This window comes from Typopeltis vanoorti, chromosome 3 (genome assembly GCF_054136105.1).
Source record: "Typopeltis vanoorti isolate ZY-2024b chromosome 3, IOZ_Tvanoo_1.0, whole genome shotgun sequence".
NCBI classification, from domain to species: Eukaryota; Metazoa; Arthropoda; class Arachnida; order Uropygi; family Thelyphonidae; genus Typopeltis; species Typopeltis vanoorti.
The window spans coordinates 118,375,546-118,398,282 of NC_143551.1; the positions used below are offsets into that span (position 1 = coordinate 118,375,546).

A 22,737-nucleotide genomic window follows, 5' to 3' on the forward strand; every position below is an offset into this window, starting at 1 on the left:
TGCAGTATGGCATGGAGAAGGGGCGTTTCGTGCATAGGCACTGTGGAACTGCAGCATCCCTTTTTCTCCATATATAAATATATTTATTAATTTATTTATATTTGCTTGTAATATTTAATTTTATCATCAACAATCCTATACAATTCTCTTATTTTGTATAAAAATAATAAAAATCCATCTTGTAGCACTTAGGAGGGCGAAGGACGCTAGCAGCACTGTGTTTACCACAGTGTCACGCGCACAAGCATATTCACATCATAGTGAGATGCGAGCTATTAGCGTAATGCGGCACTGTCCGTCGCGCAGTTCCACTGTTGTTTATATGCAGTTTGCGTCAATAGTAGAGTGTTCGTATTGCTTATCGTGTTTACTCCGTCTCTTTAAATATTTGGACATCACAATTAAAGACATAACATTTGTTATAGTAATTTGTAAGTAATTTTGAATTATACTAAACTGTATAATTTTATCGATAATAAACAATATTTTTTCATGTTTAATTTTTTTTAATTTTTACCATAATTTTGATATTTTATCCAAACAATACACTGTACTTACAGTGTGTATGTACATTTCGAAAGTTACAGCACCCCCACAATTTCAAGCCACGAGCCGCCACTGGCATGGAGCATTGTCTGCTGAGACATGCAAGGATCACTGCCGAAGTATTTCCATAGCGTCGTAAGCATGAATGGAAGCCTGTGCTTTTGGTTGATGAAAATTCACTATATTGTTTATTCTGCCATCTATGATTTTGTGAACAGCTCGTATTAAGAACTAGTAGAATGGTTATAGGTCTATAATTTCTTATGTCTGTTCTAGATCACATTCTCTTAATTTTAGGCAGCTGTTACTCATTTCGCATATTGCCAAGTTGTGCTGGTTAATTTTAAAAGTACGCTGCCCAAAACTAGAGGACATGTTGATTCATATTGCTCGAGTTTATCTATTTTGCATGGATTGATAAATGCTCTTTAGTCTTCCCTTTCTTTAATTTTGCTACAGCAAATTGATGTATTAAAAAAAAAACATACTGTCATCACATCATTATTAATTATCAGTTATCACAATAATATAATATATTGTTTGTTTATTGCGTACAGACTGAAACGATTGATGATAGTTTCTGTGGTTCTGGATTGAATGCATTCATCGAAGGAAGAGAATCAGTTCCTGGTGGTCTGCGAACTCATGTGGATAAACAGATAACATCGTTAGCCGTAACCTTACAAATGAACAAGACAATTGCTGTTTTAGGTACCAAAGACGGCGATGTTATTAAGGTAAGATCATCATTTAAAGATGTGTGTTTTCTTTCTTTCTTTCTTATATTTTTAATGATAATATGATTATTTTTGCCTTGCAAAAGAAAGACATACAGTTCCAACAGATGGCGTGCATCCGTTAAAAATCACTTTTCCATCTTTATTTACTGATTTTACTAATTATTGACTGATTTATGGCCAGGAGACATCTTAGTTGTATATTTCACCCGCAGGAAAGAAAAAAAAAGAAGTAAAATAAATAGACTGTAGGAGAATGGGGACAAGGACGCCGATGTATTATAAATATATCAATCTTGTTTTAATTACTGGTTATTTAATTCCGCCTTTTGTATCTTTGTTTTGTTATTTTAATTTTGCCTATCATTCCTTATGTTTTTTTTGCTACACTCGTTACTGACAATAACATGTTCAACACTGAGATCATGTTTCAATCATACGGTAATTTTATTGTGAATCTTTGCTTTATCACCAGAAACGCTACGAAAGCTTTTTTTTTTCCCCAATAAAATTATAATTAAATTAACAATGACTTTTGCATGGATATTAGTCCTCCAGCTTTCGCTAGTATTCTGTCATTTTTCAACTATCATCTGTATACACTCGGTCTTTATTCCGACGCTGGAGCTGTTTGGGAACAGCTTGTATCAATTTTTCATCTCCTCGTCGTCCGCAAAGTGGCGTCCTTACCATGCATCGTGAAAAGTTTTGCATTTTGGCCAGGGAGTTTAGTACCGTGGCTGGGCTAAGTGTTTTCGAGAGCCATTAAAAAAAAATAAATAAAAATCTCAAAGAACCGTCAGTTACGACCCCTAATTTCGATAATCCGAAAATCATGCTCCGAAGACCAAACACAGTCTTTCAAGTCAATTGAGAGTAAAGGTTTCATACTGAGCAACAGTAGCGCACTCAGCAGGGACGAATTCTCCATGCTTGATGCGCAAGCTCATTAATTGAGAAAAGTACTATTTATTTGTTAATAAATGTATGCATTTATAAATAAGCATTCCATTTAGGCTTTTATTTTTGTAGACAGAAGACGTCTTAAGCTTGTGCGGCAATAATTGAGCTCTGCGTTGTGTATCGAAGGCCGATGCTTGCTCGTCTAGTCAAAGTTACCTTGGCTTGCTCCGTTGTAGGAGCTTCCAGGTCCTCGCAGCAGTACTGTGATTTCATGCGCGCCGCATAGCCATTTCACGTCGTCTCACTCTGTTGCTTAAACACAGGCCATGTGCATTCAATGTAGCTCTAGCCAGTGAGCTTCAGCCAGCCTTTACAAGTGTGCGTGTTGCTTGGGAAAATTAAGTTACAACCAACTTTTTATGATGATGTTCTTGACCAATTCATAAAGAAGAACTCTAGGGTAGAATTTGTATTCAAGTAGCTAAATTGAAAAAAGAAAGAATATCATTTGTAAAATAAATGTTGTATTTGTATGATTAAATGTACACAAATTTCTAAATATATAGCTTTAAATGGTCAGTAATTCATTATTCCCCTAATCAGACTTCAATCACACCTCTCACTCCCTGAATGATAATAAGAGCAAGCATGAATTTCAAGACCAGCATTCGCCCCTGGCACTCAGGATTTAATTTTTGGGAGGAGGGGGCGAGTTGAGTAGGCGATTTGAGAATACACTCGACGCATCGCATACGACCTATGACTGAGCATCTGCTATGATTATTAATTCATAAGTAGTATAGAAATAGAAGACACGGCACAACATAAATTTAAAAAAATGAATTTTAATTAGGAAAAGATTTTTGGAAAATTTTCTAGTGTTTTTTTTTCCTTTTTCTTTGGGGGGGGGACAGGGCCCCTTCCCCCTCTGGGTGCGCCATTACCGAGCAATGAAAACATCTGCCACCTAAAAACATCCAAAATCTATGCTTACGTAAGTTGAAGACCGAAGCTCTGTTCACTAGGCCAACCATTCTGATTCAAGTGACTATTTCTTAGGGAACTATCAAAGGTTAAATTTATATTTCACTTTTCAACAGTTCACTGTTGAAAAGTAAAAATACTATCTAAAATATATTCACAGTGCCATATATTTCATTAAAGCTAAAACGTGGAAAGACGTATCCATTCCAATTCATGTGTGTCATCTATCTAGGAGGTTGGCTACTGTGATATGTATACTGGTATTACGTCCGTCTCAATATGGTTGACAATGGCCGTAACGACATGTGGTGAGAACCCTATCTCTCTCTCTTCCGCATATTGTCGTAAGTATTCGTGGCTGTAAATACATGTTCTGAAGGACGAAAACTCGAGTTTCGGGGTGTTACTCTTTGCATTGCTATTTTTGTGTTTCTACTGTACATAATTTGTTTGGAATAAATCTTTGAAGCTGAACAAATTACTTCATGTGATTAGCTGAGTGTCGCCCTGTAATCATCTGCTTTGTTTTCTGTAATAATTTAACTAAGTTAAAGGTCGCATATACTTATAAAAGACTACAAGCGATTCTCACACTGAAAAGACAAACATTCGGAAATCATATCATTTAAGAGCAGCATCAGTGGCGCACCCAGAGGGGGGGGGCAAGGGGCTATGTCCCCCCCAAAGAAAAAACACTAGAAAATTTTCCAAAACTCTTTTCCTAATTAACAAATTTTTTTTTTTTATTTATGTTGTGTCGTGTCTTCTATTTCTATACTACTTATGAATTAGCGATCACTGCAGATGCTCAGTCACAGATCGTATGTGATGCGTAGTGTGTATTCTCAAATCGTCTACTCAACCTCCCCCCCATTCCAAGATAAAATCCTAAGTGCGCTACTGAGCAGCATTAACAGTAGAATTAGTTGACTTACAATTAAAATACTTCCCACAACAATATCACTATTTATTCAAATTATCACACTAAAAAAAAAACGAAGCACATAGCTACAAATTTGCCAACCTCCTCCCTATGAATATCAGATGAAGCTATTTTGTTATACAGAGAAATGAATACAGAATTATTGTGGTTATATAAGAAATAATACGCGCATAACAAATACACCTGTTTTATTATATACAAAGACCAATACAGAATTCTACACTCATATCTAGCAAGACTGATATTTTACGAAGTTTTGAATCAATTTTGCGGTTTGCAAATTAAATTTACTATTATTATACGGGCATCTCCATGGAATCAGATGATTCATCAGTGGGAGACTTGAACTATTCACACAATACCTATCATGCCTCTTCTTGAACTCATTGACAGACGAAGCATTCACAACTGAGTCAGACAATGAATTCCACTCATTCACCACCCTCCAGGCGAAAAACCTCGTTCTCACACCCTCGTTAACCACTCTTTTCCTTAATTTCCAGGGATGACCTCTTGTTCTTCCACCACTATCCCACTACTGAAATATTTCTCCTGCATCAATCTTATAAAAACCTTTTAGTACTTAAATGTTTCTATCATGTCTCCTCTTCTCCGCCTATCAACCAACTTCTGTAACCCATAAACTCTCAATCTATCAATGTATTGAGCATTCCTTTCACCACTCACCTCTGAATCTTTTCTACCACTTCCTCATTTCCAAGGAATCCAGATGACCAGACCTGATCACAGTAATCTGTAACATTGCATGCAATAATCCATGTAATATCCATGCACAGTAATATTGTATGGAATTGCAGTTGGAGAAAATCGGCTATGAGTCCAGTAATTCTGTTTGTAAATCAAGCGTATTCTTGGGCTGAAGTGTCTGTTTTGCGGGATAAAGAGAGAGAGAGAGAGAAAAAAAAAATTTCTATCATCTTATGACATTTGAAAATGTCCTCAGAAAGAGGTTCGACTCTGCTTGATGGGATTCGAACTCAGGTCATTCTTAGCGAAACACACCTGTTGCGTCACCCTCAGGTTTTGACTACGGATGCACTCAAGAAACATAAAAAACTTAATTTGTTTTATTTTAGTTTTTAATTTTCCAGGATATCAACGTAATCGACTATCATGACATTTTTCATTCAACACCAGAATGGAACAGCTAGGATTTAAGATATTAAATGGGAAATATATGGTCACTAAAATATGTAATTTCTGTAGTTTTATTGCATTACATTACAATAGGCTGAATTTTCCGATCTGGTTAAGCAAGTGAATTGCATCTTCGTTTTCCAGTTAATAGGTGGCTGGTTTAAATTTTATTGTGAGAATGGACATATCTGAATGTTAAACAGCACTACCAGCTAATTGGAAACGTGAAGTGTTTTCAAAAAAGAAAATAAATAAATGATAAAAAATAAATTAAATAAAATAAAAAGATGTTTGGTGTCTAGAGTAAGATTTTTGGATTATTTAACCTTTAGCCAATCCACAGAACTAATATGCGAAATATCGGAACCCTTTAGTGGATGGGATCTAAAAAAAAAAATTTAAAAGTAAACACACACGCACGCGATTTTATTTTAAACTCGCTTAGACATTTTTGAATTTACATTACTTATGCGGGATTATTCGGTTCATATACACTGAATAGTTACAGGCAACTGTAACTATTCAGTGTATATGTTAACACCGCAATGTATTTCATTCAGTACTATTTCATTACTGAACAACGATGCTGTCTTCAAGAGCGAGAGAGAGAGAGAGAGAGTCTCTAGTTGGTGACTTCACAAATATTAATAGAAATATCCACATCTATTTCTTTTCTCGAAGTGGGCAGAGGATATTGTAACTAGTTTACCAGGAGCGTTCTCAGGCAGTCATTTATTTGTGCGACTTAAGATTTACTAAGGTTTCGGGACCTGACGACCTGGCGGAGGAAGTAGCGAGTGGTATCTGTTCATTTTGGCAGCAGTACGAATGATAACAGGGTGGTCTGGAGTCTGTTAGAAGACATCTACCAACTTGTTACCGCCCACTGCATATCGATTCATGTAAAGAACACAAAAGAATTCGCAGTTTGATAAAGTTGGCACTCAACTTCCAAAGAAAATGGAACACTGGAAGTCACATCTACTTAGGTAAGATAAAAGGATTAAAAATGGATTCCGAAGAGGTATGAATCATGTAGAGAAGGGCATTAGGCGATAATAAATGAATTTTAATCTTGGTTTTGGGGAAAAAAATTTCCGAAATATATTATTTAGGAGGGAGTGTGCGAGATTCGAAATTTTCATGTTAGCGATAATTATTTCATTTCCGATTTAATGACATCGTCATTCACTAAGCAACTAAGGCGATGCCTAGGAGCAGCAGAAACCTGCAAAATTGTATCTCAACCATGAACACACCGTTCTTTGTTTTTAATTTTACATATTTTCTTGAATTTAGAGGGCGGGAAAATAGTTCTTGCCTAGGGGAGGAATATACCCCCACAATGGTCCTGATTATATAGAACTGCGCGTAAACGGTTTATTATTTATTTATTTATTTTAGTGGATGGTTCTTTGGAAAGAAATTTGTTTAGTGATACAAAACACATTCTTCCTAAATAGGTAGATTCAACATTATTTTTATTTTATTGGTGTGGATTGGGAGAGAGGATTAAGCTTGTCACCAATGAGATTTCCTTCCAAACATCAGTATCTCCTTCACATCATATGATAATTTATCAACTGCGATAAGGATGATGGTTTGATGTTGTCAGATGTGAGACAACTGTGCACATTATCTGCAATATTATCCATCACCTGTATTATTATTGTTATTATTATTGTTATTATTATTATTAAGAGACTTCCAGGGTGACAGAGACTCATTGAGGAAGAATATGAGTGAATAATGGTATAACAATTCTTGGATCAGTGATAGTGCTTGATGTTTTCTTTCACCAGAATATGTTACTGTATATTCAATTCAGTGTTAGAAAGAGTCAAGAAATCGAGATGTTAGAAGGAATCAAGGCGTGTATAGAAAACAGTTTTCGCAATAAATTGAACATGTTTCACGATAAGAACTTCCCATGTTTAATTGTGTATATGTAAATAAATAAATTTGCAGTTTCAACAATACTTTACTACATGCCATCTTCAGTGACAGTATAAAATTGTTAGAAACTAACTACAGACTATACAAAACACTAACTTGATACTATATAAAGATTCAGATAAGATCAATATTCTGTGTCAACAGACTGCAGTGGCGGCTTGTGAAAATTTTAAGTGGGGGCTGCTGCATATACAAAAAAAAAAAATTTATTTTTTTCCTAATCAGTAACCAATTTATTAATAAATAAATTTACATATTAAAAATTGCTTTATTAAAAATATTTCGCCTTCACCACGAACAAACGACCAATAATAAAAGTTTCGTATCTCACAAAAATAATGCGCAAGCATACGATATACTGCCCAAACGAGCAGTGTCGGAATGACTTGTAACGTGCAGTCACAAGCACAAACGAATATCGGCAAGATGGCTGCATTTGGCCAAACGTATTTGTTTCATGCAACGATAATTGAAAAATATAATTATTTTCATATTTTCTACAGTGACACTCGTCATAATTTAGCCTTGTATCTATAATAAATAAATAATTCTATGTTATTTTAACAAAATAAAATAAGATTTGCAAAAAATAGTTCACCCTCACCAAGAACACGCACCAATAATAAAAGTTACGATACGATACACTGCTCAAACGTGCAATCACAAAATTGTAACGTGCAATCACAAGCGCAAACGATTATCGGCGAATCTGGCTGCAATTGGTCGAACGTGATAATATCGACACTGCGTTAGATCGCAGTGTATTTGTTTCGTAATCTAAAGGGTTAATCGAACAATTCCGATTATTAAATATTCAGTCACTGTCGAAACATAAGCTGTAACCTTTAACATGTTGTATTGCATTTATATAATGTTGTAAGCATTGTTATTATTTATAAACACAAACAAAATTTAAATTTTTCATTTTTTTCCCCTTGGGGGTACTGCAGTGGCGCAGTGTTTATGTACGAGCCACCACTGACAGACTGACTATTATTATTGAGAGTACTGGCACACATTGTATGTTGTTCTCTTCACATTCATGCGTTGTATTTTATTGATATATTGGTTGGCGAAGCTGTATTTTTCATTCCTGGATAGGCGAATGACCAACTGAAACTTAAATTTAAGCCACCATTATGATTAAGTGCTGTTAGGACAGCTTCAAAGAAAAAGGTTTCATGTTTATAGTCATTGTAGATTTAATGATGGCTCTGTTCTGTCCGAGCTATCTTTATGAGATATCATTTTTCCCTCTCTTAGATTGATAGTCACTATAATTCTTTTTTTTTTTTTTCATATTTCTGTGACTGCCCAGTCTGACCAAAATATGAGATGCTCTAACCACATCTAATCTCATATACAGGGTGATTCCAAATTTCCCCATACAAACTTTGAAAGGAGGTAGAGAACATCAAAACCAACCATATTCACATAGGAAAGCATGACCGGAAACGCCACCCGAAAGGGATAGGTGGCGCTGTTCGCCAGCGCTCCAGTTGAACAATTGGGGCTTCCTCATTCAAGCTTTCGACGTCGTACGAAGAACGTGCATCGTTTTATGAATGCTGAGATGGCAGACATGCACCTAATTTACGGGTTAGCTGATGGTAATGGACGAGCGGCTGTACGAATGTATCGTGAAAGGTACCCAAACATCACCAAATGTTTGCATATTTGCAAACATTTGGTGATGCGGTTTTGAACTTTTTTTTTTTTGAACTTTTGCAGTTAATTCTAAAATACAGTCTTGAGAACTCATTTCCAAATGTTGTAATACTACTGCGAATTTTTCTCACAGTAAGTATTGGTAGTTGTGAGAGGAGTTTTTCTAAATTAAAATTGATCACGAATTACCTACATTACTATAAAATAGACTTCGAAAATGTCATCGACGATTTTACTAACAGAAAAGCAAGAAAAATAACATTTTAGATTGTTGAAATTAAGATTTTAGTTCAAAAATAAACATAGTGTTTTAATTTATTTCCCTATGTTTGACTTTTTGTAGTATTTTTGGTGTGTATTGAGAGGGGAGGCAAAAGCTCTAGCTACACCACTGGATGGACAATAATCCAGAGACAAGCACATGTGCTGTTGCCTCTGCTATAGGAGTATCTTGATCCATTGTACTGCACGTTTTGCACTCTGAGTCCTTACATTTACTCCATCTGCAACGGATCCAATTACTGATGGCTGAAGATTATCCTCGATGTGTGGAATTTGTGCAGTGGTTTCTGCAGAAAAGTGCCATAGACCTGGATTTTCCAACTTATGTTTTGTTCACGGATGAAGCTTCATTTACCCTCAAAGGGGCCTTCAATCACCATAATGCTTGTGTAGGCCCATGAGAACCCACACACTGTGCAATCACATGCTGTACAACAATGCTTCACCATTAATGTATGGGCAGGTATCGTCGCTGACTGTTTGGTTGATCCATACCTATTACCACCCCGACTGGACTCCCAGAAGTATTGGACCTTTCATGAAGAAGTTGTGCGGGATTTACTGAACAATGTTCCAATGACTGTGCGTGGCAGATGTTGTTCCAACACGATGGGGTCCAGCCCGTTTTGGCATTTCTGTGCATTGGTATTTGGACAGGTCCTTTGCAGCTCGATGGATTGGCATGGTGGACCTGTCGCATGGCCCCCACATTCACCTGATTTATTGAGCATTGATTTCTTTCTGTGGGGGGGGGAGACCCTTAAAGCCATGGTGTCTCTGACATGGACCTCGTGGCAAGAATCGCCATCGCTAATATCCAGGAAACTCCAGGTATTTTCGAAAATGTACGGCAATTAATGCATTGTGAGTGTCAGGCATGCATCACTGCTAATGGTTGTAACTTTGAGCACCTGATGTGAAACCATATTATGTATCCAGATGCTATTGAACTGTTCAGTTATGCCTAATAAAGTTTTTTACACTACTTACTGCCTTGTGTTATTTCTGTATCTTTGTGTCCCTGTTAGTATCTTCTGGTGGCATTTCCAGTCATGCTTTCCTGTGTGAATATGTTTGATTTTGATGTTCCCTACTTCCCCTCAAAGTTTATAGATGGAATTTTGAACCACTGTGTATAATCCTAAGCATTTATATTAAGATGGGGGGGGGGGTCTTCAGCAAATGCAATCAGTCTTATGTGATTGATGGATTTGTATGTCACTTTGATGCCATATTGCTGATTTGCTATAATGTGACTTTCCTATACAGGACTGGGAAAATCCCTGGCTCTTGTATTGCTATTTTCATAACATTCAGAGTGCAATGGAAGAGGATTTTTTCTACTTACGTCTTGCTATAACTATCACACACACAATATATATATATATATGTGTGTGTGTGTGTGTGTGTGTGTGTGTGTAAATAAATTTTTTTACCTTGGGAATAATGTATATTAGGGTTACCAAGTAATTTTATAAACTTGGTTATTTTACTCCTAATCCCAAGTAAGCAAACAGTTAAGTTTGTGCCTGAACGTAGTTCAAGTCTAAAGGTGATGCAACACCAGGGCAACTCATTGTAAAGGTGGGTAAAGCTCTAATCACTATTCTTAGTATTTTCAATAATATAAAGCACATCTCACTAAGAGATGTATACTGCAATACATTATGGGTGGGGTCACTACCCAGACTGGTTTCAACCTTTTTTGAGTCTCCTCAGTGAAGAGCTAGACCCTAAATACCAAGGTTTTAGTAATACAGAGCCTTATCAACTTTACCTATACAAGTTGCTACAAGGTGTTTTTATTTTGAATAAGAATCTCTGGAGGAGATATAGATTTAAATATGTTTTTTTTTTTACCTTGGGAATAATGTATATTAGGGTTACCAAGTAATTTTATAAACTTGGTTATTTTTCTCCTAATCCCAAGTAAGCAAACAGTTAAGTTTGTGCCTGAACATAGTTCAAGTCTAAAGGTGGTGCAACACCAGGGCAACTCATTGTAAAATTATGAAAAATACTAAGAATAGTGATCAGAGCTTTAACCACCTTTACAATGAGTTGCCCTGGTGTTGCACCACCTTTAGACTTGAACTACGTTCAGGCGCAAACTTAACTGTTTGCTTACTTGGGATTAGGAGTAAAATAACCAAGTTTATAAAATTACTTGGTAACCCTAATATATATAAAATTACTTGGTAACCCTAATATATATATATATATATATATATCAGTGGTGGCCCGTGAAGTTTTAAATGGGAGTGCTGCCTATACAAAATAATTTTTTAAAAATTATTTTTTTACTAATCAGTAAACAATTTATTAATAAATCAGTCTGACTGCATGGGTAATGAAATTCTGCATATAAGTATCTTTCAATGTTTAGTTTTTCTGTAGATATCACAGTTGAACTGGTCTGTGGATTTTTCTGTAAGTATATCCAGAAGAGTTATATTGTCTTTTTCTTAAACTTTTAAAGTGCCTTTTGCTGAAGCATGTTTATTGTTCATATGACACACAAAAGACAAATTCAGATATGAGGTATTGATGGAGATCTTGGTAATAATAAAAATGTATTATTATATTATTATTATAATATAACAGTTATTATTATAATTGTGAGGTTTTCAGTTATAATGTAAACCTTATATGATATACAGAATAAAATGTATAAAATTTATATATTATATATACTGTATAGTGAATATAATATGGAGGAGATATAGATTTAAATGATGTAATATGATGTAAAATATTTTTAATTTTAGATGCTTTTAGAAAGAAAAAATCAAAATCAGCAGTTATACAGTGTGAATATTGCTAGTCCTAATGCCACAGACAAAATGATCCAAAGGTCAAATGCCTTTGATGCAGAACACTATTCTCTCTACTTGCTCACTGGCAATAAGGTAATTTTTAAATATCAGTTTCTTGGGCCATACCCCCTTTTAATACTTTAGTGTTAAAAACTCACGTTTAATTTGTTGTTAGTAGTAAAAAAATGTTAAAGTTCAGTATTGAAGTGATTGTGAATGAGGTATCAATAGTAGATAAATTGGAGGTGCTCAGGATATTGCAAAATCACTGTGTGAATTTTCATCACATCAGTGGGATTAAAGGAATTTATTTTATTTTTTTTAATATTGATCTCACAAGTGAGAAGTTGCAGGAAGAAATGCATTGCGGAATATCTCAGATGTGTCGTGAATGTGAATAAGAAATAGCAATCAAAATCCCTGTGTTGGAATATTTAAGTTTAAGTCTTAGTATTCATGTTCCTTGGGAGTGAAAACTAGAGAAGGTACAGTGAGTTACATTACAACATTCTTATGTCAGACCTAATGTATACAAATTGATCATTATGATGTTATTATTTACAGGTTTATCAATTTCAACATTGAAATTGAAATCCCTAACATTGAAAATGTCTGAGGTTGGTTATTACAGTATCCATAATTCACAGTTTTATTATTTCAACATCACTCCATAACATCAGAAAAGTTTTTAAAATCAACTGCTCTAATGTCTGTTATTTCCAGATTTATCAGTTATTTAAACATTGAAAAAGGGTGACTGCAATCTAAATCTTCAATCTAGAAAAGTCTGAAAATTGACGGTCTTGATGTTCATTACTTGCAGGTTTGATTATTTGAACATTGATCCTCCTACCCAGTAGCGGATTATGTTCCTTTGAGGCCCTAGGTGCAAATAAATAAATAATAAATGTATAAACATTCACTAAATTTTTAGAGGCATATTATCTTTTTGCTATGTAAATTTTGAGACCCCTCGAGATAGCGAGGCCCTTGGTGCGTACCTAGTGTGCCTATTGTGTAATCTGACACTGACACCCAATTATTTCTAATAGTGAATCCTCAAACCAACAATGCTTTTCTGTAATTCCATTAAATCAATTTAGGAGGAGGAAAAAAAGGAGATTGGCACATTTTGGACCAATTAGTATTTCTGAGGTTTTGGTACTGGAAAATCTCCCACTTATTAGTCTCCCACAAACATCAATTTCGGCAGTTGCAGTAGGATTGAGACACCTATCGGTTGGAGTGAAGATACTATTCCTCCCCCTTCCCTTTGACCAGGTTGGCAAGAGAGAGAGAGAGAGAAGTGTGAGTGAGAAAATTGTTTTTCTGTTTCCATTATACCACTTGTGATTACCATTATTCTGTTATACACATACCTTGATTAGAATGAAACTTTAGTAAGGATGTTTGGCATGGTTCATTTGTAGAAAGGATGGTAACAACATTTAAAGAGATTTAACTTAAGTAAGTATTAGAAAGGACAATGAAATAACTGATTATTAATAATTATTGAATGAAACTGATGGAGCAGGACAATGAAAGTTATTTGGATGCATGAAAGAAAAAAAAAAAAGCAAGAAAATTTAGTGCAAACCATATAAGATTAGAGATGGAAGTAAATGTGAAATGGGAAGTTGTTAAAAAAAAGAATGATATTAAAGAGTTGGTTTGGGACAAAAAAAGGACAGAATCAGATATTGCTGTGCAAGGTAGAGGCTATATATGTTAAGGGAAAAAAAAGTGGATAACAATAAATAATTTAAATTTGGAAAATATGAATTTTACCTGATCTAGTCTTGTAAAGAAGGTATGGGAATTAACTGACTGGGTAAATAGTAAGATCACTATGTATAAGCAAGATGAGTTTGCAGATAGTATTGCTAAAATTTATAGACTCAAAAAATAAACAGACTAGAGAAGGAAACACACTTTCACAAGTCCAAACATCATCTTAATAAATGCTGTTTATTTATAAGGATGTCGAAGCAAGCTTTTTTTTCCCCCCTACGTGTGATGTTGCAGCATTTGGATAAAGCACATAAAGCTAAAAACACACTTAATAACCACAGTAATGACTATTTAATTCGTAAATATTTGTTTAAACTACTGTACTGATGATGTCCCAAGATACTTGGGATGAAATATTTACAAATTAAATAGTCATTACTGTGGTTATTATGTGTTTTTAGTGATGAATTCACCACAGGTTTCATTATATAAAAACACATAAAGCTAGCATCTAACTTCCACTTGATTTTTTCCTTTTAATACCAGATCCATAGTCAGATACCCTTTGAATGTATTCCATGCTCTGCTGAAACTCAACTAGATACTATATAGCAGTAAAGGCAAATCAGTGGCTTGCATGAGTACTTGTTGGTTTGACACTGCTGAAATACATGGATAATCCAAATTATGTCTGTACAATAAACTTATCTGTAATGTGCTACACTGTGGTCACTGTTTTTAAATAGAGAAAGCTATAGAGTCAGAAAGAAAGAAAGAATGGAAAAAACTGAATTTTTCATACTTTTTTTCAAAGAAAAAAAAAACTAAGAAACTCGGTTTTTTTCCTTTGGAAGATCCTTATTGAAATGCTTGAGATTTTTAATTTTTCTACTTTTAATTTATAAAAGTAGAAAAATGCTTCCATTTTTCTACCTATAAATAATATAGTAGAATTTTCACCTTTTTAAAAATTGCATTCCCCCCTCCAAAAATACAGCCATGCAGACTAATTGTGGGAGGTCCATTTTAGACAACACAAAGTCCATCATACCACTCCTTAAACTCATTTATTGTTTGCACTCTCACCATCTTCTCAGGCAGTATACATTCCATGCTCTTGCCACTCTTGTTACCAAAAAAAATTACTTCTTATCCTCTTATTACCACATTCTTTGGCAACCTCCAGGAAATGGCCCTTCCCTTAATTGTATCACATGAAAAGCCTCTCCATTGTCAATTTAGTAAATAACTTTCAACAGTTGAAATATTGCATTAATAATATTCCCTGTTCATCTTCTGTTCACCAAATTCTTGGGACATGTAAACTCTGTTTGCCCTCAGTCTCTCCTCATAACTAACATTGTACAGTTCTAATACCATTTTGTTATCTGCCTTTGCATCCTTTCCGAGATTGACCAAATATGAGCACAGTAATCCCAACAATGTGGGCTAACAGAGCTTTATGCAATGGAACAGCTACCTTTATATTCTGCTGGTCAACGTCCCCCTCAATATTGCAGTAGTTTGCAGGATTGTCTTTACAACCTTTGCAATACATCCCCTGAATTTCAAATTTCTATCTACAATCGCCTCAAGATCCCTTTCTCCTCAAATGAGTATGAAGCATCCCAAATTTCAAAACCTTATATTTAGCTATATTAAGCAGACATCCACATTCATTTACCCATCTCTTCAGATTATTCAAATTACCTTGAATAGTCAAAACATCAGCACTGTTACTAATAATCCTTCCAAGCTTCACATCAACAGACATAAATGTGTGACCCAAATGTTTCAAATGCTTTTGCAATGTCCAAACAAAAATGACCTTCCTTCTGTTAGCTCTGCTTATTTACATATTCTCAAATGCTAACAGTGTTGGGTTCCTTCCTAATATACACTATATACCAATAATTGTCTGGACACCCCTGGTATTTGAAGTTATGAAACATTCCAGGTTTGTTAATAACATAAAAGCCAGTGTACAGATAGTAGGAAGCAGTATTTCATTCTAGCAGTTGAATACAGGTGGTATGGCAACACGATGTGAACTCAGTAACTTTGAGAAACAGGTGATTGTGGGCTGTCACATTGGTGGCATGTCCCATTGTCACTCAACTGAAGCATCCAAAATCAATGTTTGGTGATGTGATCAACAAATGGAGACGTTCTGGCATCATTAGTGCAGGAAAACACCCAGGACTGCCACTGAAAATGGCTGACAGAGACAGACAGGAGGGTATTATGCAAAAACCGGCACAGATCATCTGTAATGAGTTCCAGAGAACCAGTAACACTATGGTGAGCACTAATACTGTATGAAAAGAACTCATATATTGAGTTTCCATATAAGAGCAGTGGCAAATAAGCCAAATATCACAACAACGAACAAGGTGGCTTGTTCTGGCCTTGCACAAAAAAGCATGTGAACTGGAATAGTGGAAAACGGTACTCTGGAACAATGAACTAAGGTTCACCTGTTTCCAGTCTGATGGCAGGGTATGGCTGTGGAGGCAGCCTGGTGAATGTTTGTTATCACAGTGTGTTGTATCCACAGTAAAGTTTGGTGGTGAAGGAGTAATGGTGTGGGGGTCCATTCAGCTGGTTTGGAGTGGGACCACTGGTTGTTGTCCATGGTTCCATGAAGGTAGCTCAGTACCTTGATATTCTGGATAATCAGGTGCTGCCTACACTGTGTAGTTTTTATGGAATGGACTTGCGTTACTACTAAAATTATAATTCCCCATGCCACAAAGCTGCAGCTGTTATGGAATGGTATGAAGAGATGGATGTTAAATGACTGTCCTGACTTGCACAGAGTCCTGACCTCAACCACAATCGAACATTGTGGGATGAATTGGAGCAATGTTTGAGGTCCAGAGCAGCACGTCCTCGATCTTTTACTGAACTCAGTGCTGCTTTGATGGAGGAATGGAGAAAAATTCTACCTGATGTCTGCCACTCATTGGTGGAAAGCCTCCTTCAAAGGGTGCAGTAGGTGATCAAAGCCAAAGGTCAACATACCCAATATTAGGGTTCACCTGCTGGTATCAATTGTAAATTGCTAAAGTGTCTGGACAGTTATTGGTAGATTGTGTATATCTTTAATTTTATTATTTGCCTTTGCACCCTTTCCAAGGTTGAGAGTGAACAGATAATAACTGTTCACTTCCCTAATTTTTGTTATACCTCTATTATATCTGTGGTCTTTTGGTTTGAACACTGCCTTATACATTCTAGTTTAGTGATTTAGCTAATTTCTCTCTTATTTTATTTAAATTTATTCATTTGACTCCCCACAATACGAACTTTGCTTATTATATTATCTATTTTCATATTAAATTTTGCCATCTTCACAAAAAATTATGCCTACATAGCTAAAATATTTTACTTGTTCTTAAAGTTCACCACTGAAAATTCAGTTATGTTCCTTTTTTTTTGGTGTTGTATTTGTGTGTTTATTGCTGATTTTCATGCAAAATTTATTATACCAGTTCATAATTTAGTTAAAGAATCCTGAATATCTTTAGTTGATATCAGGTATAAGTAATTTTTTTTCATGATGCAGTCTATTCATTTAGTTGAAGAATAATAATGGAGATAGTTTACAACCTTGTCTTATACCTTATTTTATATCAAGCTTTCTTTCTTAATTCCTTTATTTTTAATCATAATCTGAGATACATAAGTTAAAATTCATTTTAATATGTCTTATATACTGCTAGTTTAGTATTTAATTTTTTCTTATTCTCGATAAATTTATTCAGTTGGTTCTCTACAATACCATCATCATCAAATTCCTGACATACTACTCTTAAAGGGTGTACAGGATATGATAGTACTTCATGAAAAATTTACCTCATTACTAACTTCCTATCTACAATTTTCCTCAAAATCAGTCTGTTACTTGTCAAGACTCCAACATCTTTATCAGATCTTATATTTCTGTCGTCTAAGGCACTTTGTACCGTATCAATCCACCTATCTCTGGGTCGTTTTCCTGCTAACCGCAGAGAACACTTGTTTTGCTAATCTTTCCTCTCCCATTCTGTTTAAGTGACCATACCACCTGAGATTAGCTCTGCTAACGCATTCCTGGATGCTGACAATGTCATGTTCTTTCCTATTATCCTCATTTTTAATATGATATTGCCATTGATGCCATCTGTTCATGTCCCTAGTCTTTCTCAGGACTCTCATATCTATAGTCTCTAGTCTTTGGTCAAGTATTTTACTTCTGACTCAGCTCTCAGATCCATAAGTTAAAACTGGTTTGAACACTGTCTTGTATACAGTTAATTTAGTGTTCCGACTAATTTCTCTCTTATTCCATATGAATTTATTCAGTTGACTTCCCACCATACCAGCTTTGCTGATTCTGTTATCTACTTCCATATTTGATTTACCATCTTCACTAAAAATCGTGCCTAAGTAGCTGAAATGTTTTACTTGTTCCACAGGTTCCCCATTCACAATGCAGTTGACATTTTCAACAATTCTACCTATTTTCATTATCTTTGTCTTTTTAATGCTGACCTTCATGCCATATCTATTACAACAGTTATTCAATTTAGTCAGGGAATCTTGCAAACTTGTAGCGGATTTATTCAGAAGTATAATATTGTCCACATAAAGCAAAGAGCTGACATTAACATGTCCAATTCTGATATCATGTTTAATACCACTTTCCTTCATAATGTGATCCATATAGATAATGAATAACAGAGGGGATAATGTACATTCTTGTCTCACACCAGATTTAACATTAAACCATCTTCCTGTACATCCTTCAATTCTAACTGCTGACTTACAACTCAAATACAGACTAAGTATTGCTTATATACTGCTATATAAGTTATTATGCATTATATATATAATATAATGCCCCAATGACACCATATAACTGTAGCGTATTGAATAGCTCCTCCCTCTTGGCACTTTGTCATATGCCTTTTCCAGATCGACAAAACTTAAATACAGATCTTTGTTATATTCCCATACTTTCTCGACTATTTGTCGTAAAGTGAAGATCTCATCCTGACAGCCTCTATTTGGCCTGAATCCAGCTTGTTCTTCATAGCTTTTCTTCCACAATTCTTCTCAACCGTTTCTCAAGTTCACTTGCATAAATCTTGCCAGGAACACTCATTAGGGGAAATACCCTCTGTAATTCTCACGTTCAGTTTTATTTCTATTTTTATATATGGGCACTATTAGAGTTCTACTCCAATCATCGGGAATTCGTCCCTCTGTCCAGGCTTTCTGAATTATGCAGTGCAGCCACTGTAAAACTTTTATACCACCATACTTCAGCATTTCTGGTCGAATATCATCTACTCCTGCTGATTTTCCACATTTCAAGCCTTTGATGACTTTTTCTACTTCAAGTATGGATATGTATTCCTGACTGCATGCCTGTTGAGTGTTTTTTACCACTGTGCTATCACTTCTTGTTTCATTTAGCAATTTTTAGAAGTAATTACTCCATACTTCAAGGATATCTTTTTCTTCCATTTTCATGTCACCTTTATCATCTCTTACTCCTTTTACAGCACTCTTTCCTCCATTCTTAAGCTTCTTCAACAACCTCCAGAATATTTTGCCACCTTCTTGATATTTATTTTCCATGTTGTTGCCAAAGTCCTCCCATGACTTTTGTTTAGCTAGTTTTACACAGTGTTTCGCTTTTTTACATTTGTCTCTGTATTCTCTAAGAGTAAAAGCTGACTTATTTGCCAGGAACATTTGATATGATTTCTTCTTTTCCTTCACTGCCTCTTTAACTTCCTGTGTCCAACATGAAGTCCTGATTTTTCTATCCTTGCAGACAACCTTACCACATGCCTCTCTGGCTGAATCAATCAGGGTTTTCTTCATGGCTTGCCACTGAATTTCCAAAGTTTGGTTCCTATTCTCAAACTCTTTAATTTTTTCTTCAATAATCTTTGTGTATGTTAGTCTACAGTTCACATCTGAGAGCTGCTCAACTATTATTCGCTTTAAAATGTTCTTACGTGTTATTCTTTTCAATATGAAATTCAATTTTATCCTGCTCAAGACTAAATAGTGATCGCTTCCAATTTCAAATCCTCTGTACACTCTGGTGTCCTGCACCAGGGAGAAAACATCACTTTTAACAATAACATAGTCAATGAGACTTTTCTTATTCCTTGCCTCTTCTCTCCATGTGAATTTGTGCACATTTTTATGTTGGAACATGGTGTTAGTAATAACCAGTCCATGTCTTGAGCAGAAATCCAACAAGTATTTGCCATTATTATTAGCTTTGCTCTTTTCTCCAAATTTTCCCAAAATATTTTTGTATGTCTGACAATCATTTCCTACTCTGCTATTCAGATCCCAACAAGGACCAACTTTTCCTTTTTCATTGTGTCAATTGTTTTTTCTAAAGCATCAAAAAATTCCTCCACTTCTACCTTAGTAGAACCTTCTGTGAGACCATAGGCACAAATAAGTCTCATTGTCCGGTTCCCCATTCTGATGGGAAACTGGACAATGATTGCCCACATCACTCTACTTGACACTGCTTGCCATTCAAGATGATTAACCTCGTATTTTGTGTTGAATACTATGGCTACTCCTTCTTTTCCTTGATTGTCATTGCTTGAATATAACATTTTGTATTTATTGCTTAGAAAGATCTCACCAGTTATTGTCTTTTTTGTTTCAGTCACCCCTATTATGTCGATCTGGTACTTATCTAATTCCTCAGCTAGCTCCATTTCTTTGCCATTCAGGCTTCTTACGTTGACAGTACCGATCTTTAACTCTGGTGATGTTGAGTTGGGGGTGTGTTTTCAGATTTGTTCCAGTAGCTGACTTTTCACTGTTCGCCCTGGTTCCCTGGCGAAAACAATGGGGGCCTTGTTTAACCAGGCAACGCCCCAGCCGGCATGAAATTTTGTCATGTTGTACCATCATTTTTTAGTTTGGTTTAACCAATAAGAATACAATTTGGTCGGTTAAATCCCAAATTGCCAGCCCATCCTCGTTCGTTCAGTATCCAGGTAGATACCCAACAGGGTGCACCACGAGAAGGTGAGGATTGGACATTAGGTCAGAAGCCCTGGTTGGTTCTCCGCATTCCTTTAAAGGCTATGTGGAGGTCTCCTCTTAGTTATACAGCTTTGACCCATAAGTACCCATGCCAGCTTTGCTTATTTTGATTTTGTTATCTATTTCCCTATTTAATTTATAATTTTCATTAAAAACTATGCTTAAATGTCTGAAATATTTTACTTGTGCAATGGGGGTCTTCATTGAGAATGCAATGTTGTTGTTTTTCATTTCCCTCTCTATTTTTACAATTTTTTAAATCTTTTTTATTACTCATTTTCATGCCAAATTCATTAAATTGATTTTTAAGCAGCAATATTAATATTCAACTGCCTAAATAATGGTAAGCAGCTAAATAATTTTTATTTGTATATACAATAAAATGATTGTACAATTTATTTTTATTAACATGTTTTTTAAAGGTTCTATTTATCATCATCATCATCAGATCCCATGGATTCAAAAGCCTTATCATGGAAGTTTCTCTCTATCAAAGGCAATTCTCAAATACTTTATGTACTACAATAAATTTAGTCTAATCCTTTATCGAAGTAATAAATTTAGTCTAATCCTTTATCGAAGTGTAAGCAAACAAAGTTTGCACTTGAAGTATCTTCAGGACTGAGGCAACTCGTGGTAAAGGTGGACCAAGCTCTCATCACTGCTTGTCTTAGTATCTCCCATAATGCAAAGCACATCTCCTTGCGGACATGTATAATGCTATGCATTAAGGAAGGGTCACTACCCAGACCAGTTTCGACCTTTATTGAATGTTCAAGTACAGGTCAAACTCCAAAAACTCAGTGTTGTTTCCCTCAGTAACAGGCTCACCCTGCCACTGAGAAGAACTCCCAGAACTGGTTGGCTTTACACTGTGGCAGGCTCATCCCACCACCGAGCAGATCTGCTCATTTGCTTATATCTCATCCGAGGGGTAACAGCAACAGCCGTGCCTCAGTTAACTTCACAGGCTACAGCATTGCCGTTCATTATCCCCCCCCCCCACACACACACCCAGGACCTGGGTGACAGCAACAACTGAGCTTCAGTTAAAACTTCATTGGCTACAATATTGCCATTTATCACCCAAGCTTCCAACCAGTTTCAACCTTTATTGAGGTCTCGTCAGTGGGAGCCAGACCCACAAGTGGTGATACTAAGGCAGAAGCAATGGAGAAGTCATTTACCTATATGAATTCTCAAAAGGTGTACCACCTTTTTATTAAATTACTCTGGATTTAGAGAAAGATGTTGGAAGTTTTTTTTTTTTTTTTTTTTTTTTTTTTTTTTTTTGTCCTGAAGATACTTCAAGTGCAAACTTTGTTTGCTTACACTTGGATAAAGGATTAAACTAAATTTATTATAGTTTAACCAAGTGGAAAAAAAACTTCCAACATATTTCTCCAAATCCAGAGTAATTTAATAATAAGGTGGTACACCTTTTGGTAACTCGTATAGGTAAGTATGACTTCTCCATTGCTTCTGCCTTAGTATAACCACTTCTGGGTCTGGCTCCCACTGACGTGACCTGCATAAAGGTCGAAACTGGTTTGAGTAGTGGCCCCTTCCCTTAATGCATAGCATTGTACATGTCCACAAGGAAATACTAAGACAAGGGGGTGATGAGAGCTTGGTCCACCTTTACCATGAGTTGCCTCAGTCCTGAAGATACTTAAGGGCAAACTTTGTTTGCTTACACTTGGATAAAGGATTAAACTAAATTTATTATAGTCTAACCAAGTGGGGAAAAAACTTCCAACATACTTTGTGTACTGTTTCTGTGCTCAACATACATTTGTGCAGTGAATTTCACTCACCCACCAGTCTCTAAGCAAAAATATTAGAATATTAAAATACTTTACAAATCTGTCCTAGTACCATTCTTGTGCAGTGAAACTATTTTGCCTTCTTTCCATCCTTGGGGAAAGCCCCCAAG

General features: G+C 35.6%; 1 protein-coding gene across 5 annotated transcripts in view; it reads left to right on the top strand.

Moving 5' to 3' along the window:
- LOC150108512 (hepatocyte growth factor receptor-like) overlaps nucleotides 1–22,737 on the top strand; it is a 186,795-nt gene that overhangs the window by 66,997 nt on the left and 97,061 nt on the right. For all 5 annotated transcript variants that reach the window (XM_090415937.1, XM_090415934.1, XM_090415933.1 and 2 more), the window contains exons 3-4: nucleotides 1,104–1,283; nucleotides 11,946–12,086. In XM_090415937.1, coding sequence (XP_090272063.1) covers nucleotides 1,104–1,283; nucleotides 11,946–12,086 — 321 coding nt within the window. The remainder of the gene's footprint in view (nucleotides 1–1,103; nucleotides 1,284–11,945; nucleotides 12,087–22,737) is intronic.